Source organism: Branchiostoma floridae, chromosome 13, assembly GCF_000003815.2.
Source record: "Branchiostoma floridae strain S238N-H82 chromosome 13, Bfl_VNyyK, whole genome shotgun sequence".
NCBI lineage: Eukaryota > Metazoa > Chordata > Leptocardii > Amphioxiformes > Branchiostomatidae > Branchiostoma > Branchiostoma floridae.
Window position 1 is genome coordinate 14,391,340 of NC_049991.1, and position 5,091 is coordinate 14,396,430.

At 43.5% G+C, this 5,091-nt stretch overlaps 1 protein-coding gene across 1 annotated transcript in view; it reads left to right on the forward strand.

The window, feature by feature from the left end:
* LOC118428437 (chromobox protein homolog 2-like) overlaps window positions 1–1,360 on the forward strand; it is a 2,746-nt gene extending 1,386 nt beyond the window's left edge. The window contains exon 6 of the mRNA XM_035838501.1: window positions 1–1,360. This exon is cut by the window's left edge and continues 1 nt beyond it. Within this exon, the coding sequence (XP_035694394.1) occupies window positions 1–486 (486 nt within the window). The 3' untranslated portion in view covers window positions 487–1,360.
* The last annotated feature ends 3,731 nt before the right edge of the window (window positions 1,361–5,091 follow it).

Below are 5,091 nucleotides of genomic sequence, written 5' to 3' on the forward strand. Positions count from 1 at the left end.
GTAAAATCCAAGACGCACAAAGCCAAGAAACGGTCTAAAGACAAGCCCAAGGATCTGTCCGTCCGTCGGCGTGTGGGCCGACCAAAGGGGAAAAGCAAGAAACACAGCCATGCCGTCCCCGCCCCCACCCCTCCCACTCTATCCCCCATCTCTCCACCCCACAAGCCTTCCTCACCGCCAAACAAACCACAAAAAGACTCGTCTAAACGTAAGCAGCCCGTCTTCGAAATATGGAATCCATTTGAGGACACGGGCAGTCGAAAACAACAGACCGTGAACCCGCCCGCCAAGGCAAGGAGCCCCCCACTCGCTGCCCGGCCGCCGAACTCCCGTCCCGCGGTGTGTCCCTCCCGAGCCGCGGGCTGGCAGCCTCCTAACGCCCTGATGAACCAGGTTCTCATCACGGACGTCACGACCGGGATGGTCACAGTCACCGTCAGAGAGTGTTTCACCGATAAAGGCTTCTTCAAGAACAGGGGAACCTGAATACGGAAGTTGGCCTGTCGTTTGATCAAGAAAGAACTGTTGGTTTGATCGACGTGCACAGTCGTCCGTTCTGAACTCCGTAATGTCCGTTCGTCTGTCGAACAATAGCAGGACTCGGGCAGAAGAGGAGGAAGACAAACTGTCAAACGTTCAGTAAACGTTGTAACTGTCAAAGTTCGTACTATATATATACTCCATAGTTGTCGTCGTCCTGAGATACACGTATATCTAATCAACATGGACGTGTCACGTCAGACCAGGCTTGCACTTGTGCTACGAAGTCAGGACCTATACTTACAGCTATCCTCCTGCACGGTATCAACTCTAGATATTGTTCACGTTAGACCCAAAGAGTTGTTAAAACACACTCTACATCGTCTGGACTTAACAGTTATAATACTGACACGAGATTACAAAAGAATGTTTAAAGTGGTTCTTGATTTCCAAAAGAACATTCACGCTTGGCATGAGGAATTATTCAATATCAATTTTTTTTCTTCTTCAGACCCACTTTGTATACCATAAAGCAATGTGTCGCAACAAGAAAGTTTGATTGAAAAAGGATCGAGAGCGGCGTGAAGGGACAAAAAATTAAGTGGGAATTAATGTAAGTCAGTCTTTTGACTAATCAAATGTATATCGTATCAATTAATATGACTTTGTATTATAATGGCCATAAGTATTTTGCTACTACCACGGAGCCATGATGTATATAAGGTAACGGATATAACCGTTCACGTCTTATACAGGCATAGTCGTTAAAACGTAGATGTCAGGCAATTGTCTTGTATTCTAATATACCGCAGTGGAGCCCAACTACAGAACAAGTGTAATTTTGCTTATTTATATGTGAATAAATATAAAAAAACAACGACTGGCTTGTTGACTGGCGTCTTTTATTTGCTGATTTTATAGAATATTCATTTGTAAAGTTGTAGGTATATAAAATAAGTCATACTTTTTCACAAGTGGATTAATAGACGTTATCAGGATGGCGATAAATTTCTTATATTTTCCCAGACGAGTATGAAGAAGGCTTGGTTTCCAACGGAAGCAGGCTATCACTAATAAAGGATACAAATCAGTAGATAATTCCTCAGAATGTCAAAACGTTTCTATAAGTTCGCGGCGTCATCCAGCAATACGGTGCACAACTGCAAGTTCGCGTCATAAAGGGTTTATTATGTCTTTTATCAATGGCTTACCGAAACTCAAACCATTGTGATCAATACTTTGCAGGCAAAACCCAGTAACTTGCGTTAAGTTTCTTTTGTTAGCATAATTCGGAGTGAGAGTTAAAGTCGGGTATCTCTAATCTCTACCAACACTTCTCTTAAACGTTATCTACATCATCGCGAGCACGAAGTCACTTGAACAAGAGTAATGCACACGTGGACTGGATAACATCAGGGTTACGCCTATAAATCGAGACTGACGCTGCCAAGAGGACATTTTACTTCGCCTTGTTACCGGACTTGACACCCAGGATTCAACACATGTGTCCGGCATATGATAGTAGAGCTCAGAGCCTCTTCTTTCTATCAGTCTCTACCAGACTCCCGCCTGGCTGAATAGTAATAGGGGACTTTGGCCTAGTTAGGAATAGAAGTCTAGTAGGAGTAAAGGAACTGACTGGCCGGCGTGGTAGCTGGATAGACAGCAAACGACTTAATGAAAACCCATAGCAACTTATTTGTCCCTATTGGGCCAAATTTCCTTTTCTTTTTTATCCATCTGACACGTCTTCTTTGAGACTGCTTTTCTGTACGGTCCTGTATATGCTCGCGAGTCAACAGCAGTTACCATACATGACTAGAATACGAATGAACGTTTTCTTTGCGTGTGTGTGAACAAGAGGCTTGTGGAAGAAGTTACGCATGCTTCTTTTCAGGTACGAAGTCTATTTTGGGACGCCGACATACACTGTAACAGCAACATCACGTCAGTTAGCTTCAAGAATTTCAGAATCGTTCTATAAGAGGATCATAGAACTTGGTGCATTTGTCATATAGTTTACTACCTATAGCCTCATGGTAAACGCTTGTTGTTGTTTTTAAACTTTTTATAGCTTGAACGTAAACCAACAGGATAAAATCCTATTACTGCCGGGTTCCTTACACTTGCTGCGCTCTGGATTTTTCAGGACAGTGAGTGTAAGGAGCTCAGGTAGCAATTGGATGGTACGCAGGCCAGTTTGTTCGAACGAACAGAGGGTTTTTACACACGATAGGTTTCACGCGATACCATAACCGCACCGTCCATTGCCGTCCGTTAGCTTTAAAAGTCAAGCGTATCACGTGTGAAAGTGTTCTCACTCCGTTTGTCACCCCGTTTTTCTCAGCATGAACAGTCCATGCGGGTCGTGGTTGAGATTTCACGCTGCACCATTGTGCCCCCGTACGGCTTTGTTCCCTGTCAGCGATGGCACCAAACAAGCCCTCCCCAATACCGGCGGGGTCAGAGGTGAGGGCGGGGGGACAGCTTACCACAAAGCCTCGCTTCTCTGGGCGATTAAATAGCCTGCTTTGACTGCTCTGAGCAGAAAATTAACCCAGAAACTGCCTCTATCTACTTGTATGGGTTCCTAACAATGCACGGCTTTAACTCATTCTGTCTGCAGGCTGAGTTATGGGGCTAACACATCGACGCAAATCATCATCGAAATCAACAACAAACTTCCCCCGCCACTAGTTAGTACTACAGGTACGACTTTAAAAGGACATAGACGTAACTCTACAGACAATACAATTTTGATTGAATAGTTAAGAAGATACTAATGCGCATGTTTTTTTCTTTATATGTGATGCCTTAATAATTCTCTGTCACGTTAGTTAAGACCGTACTTGGGATTAGATCGTGCTCGTGTTGTGTTATCGGGTTTCGAACTCCCAGACTCCTGCCTGGACGAATAATAGTAATAGGGGAATTTAGCCAAGTTAGGAATAAATAATAAGTTTATTGCAAATTCCTGCCCGAGGGCTAATAGCAGGTGACAAAAGAAAAAAGACAGACAAGTAATGGTAAACACTAAAACAGTATAGTAAGCGACTACTCTAGTGTAACTTAAAGATGTAACTTATTGGGTTCGACTTCTTTTTCTGAGACAGTGGAAGACAAGTGATACCACTTTTTTACTGTAATGTGTGGGTTTTGCGACGTTTAAAGTCTAGTAGGAGTTAATTGGCCTAGGAGTGAACTGATCGGCCGTTGGATAGTCTTTAAAAGACTGACTGAAAAAAAACCATAGCAACTTATTTGTCCCTATTCGGCCAAATTTGTCTCCATTTTACCCAGCTGACACGTCTGCCGGGAGACTATATGTCGTACCGCTCACCGTTGTGGGCCGTAGTTCTATAAATGGAGAACATTATCTTCGTGAGTGAACCCTACGCAAAGTCAATAATGGGCATGGTGTTCGCTAATCTTCAAGCATTTGCCTCACTTTACCATCACGTATCAGAGAATATCTAACTACACACTCGTGTACCTTCTGCACTTCTGTGCTAGCCTCTACTAGGCTCCCTAATCTCCAAGCAGATCCTACAATGGCATAAGGTAGTACCAAACTGGCCAAGTAGTTTAGACAGCCAAGAGGTGTCCATTTGCCATGTAGACAAACACACCCCTAAGCCAGCTTCACTCCTCTGCCAGCTTTTGAAATTGATACTAACTTATGCTACCGTAGGATCTGCTTGGAGATTATAGGCTCCCCAGCTCGCTGGAAAAAAATAGTAGAAATTGGCCAAAGTACAGTTTGCGACTGAGGAGCCTGGTAAAGGTCGGCCAACCAACTCCTCTGGTGTGTCTTTTGTCTATTTGGCCAATTTCTGCTATTTTTTCCAGCGACCTGGGGAGCCTCATAGAGGCTACTTCTGTGCAACCAATGAAGTTAATGGTGAAGTTAGAGCTACATGTACTACATGTATACAATATGAAGTTGACATCAGTACGGATAGCGTTGCTACGTAGTACATTGAATGACTGACTTAGAATCACTGAATAGTTTATACCGACCCTGAGATTATTAGGAGCTCACATTTATAATCTTACCAAGGAAATGGTCTTATGAAGTTTTCATCGGAATTATTCTATTGTTTCGTAATTGGATGTCCACTAGTCACATAGCAGGAATAACATCATCTCAATCTATCTATCCCCTCTTGTGCTATTGATTCTCAATACACTTAAGATTTCCATCCAGTATCTTAGCACTCATACTTTGAAATTCATACATTAAAGATGCACATACACACAACCACGAAACGTCGTTATCACTTCCCAGCGTCGTTTAATACGCGCGATCTTTTGACATGTTATGACGCCGCGTTTGCCGTTTCCTGTTTACGAGGTACTGATGGTACTGATATAACTTCACCGCACTCGATACACTGGTTCGGTTGGACCTGCAATTCTGAAATGAAATTAACCTCAGAATTTCATAGCTTTGTCGGGATGACAGTGACACGATAAGCATGTTCAACTGTATATTAACAGCGAGTTTCGGGTGGTTGCCTCACTCCACAGAAAGCACTCCAAGGCCTGGCAGGATAATCATGGTTTGGCGTGGCGATCGCAGGCTCTTGGCTCTTGAGGCCACTCCGACCT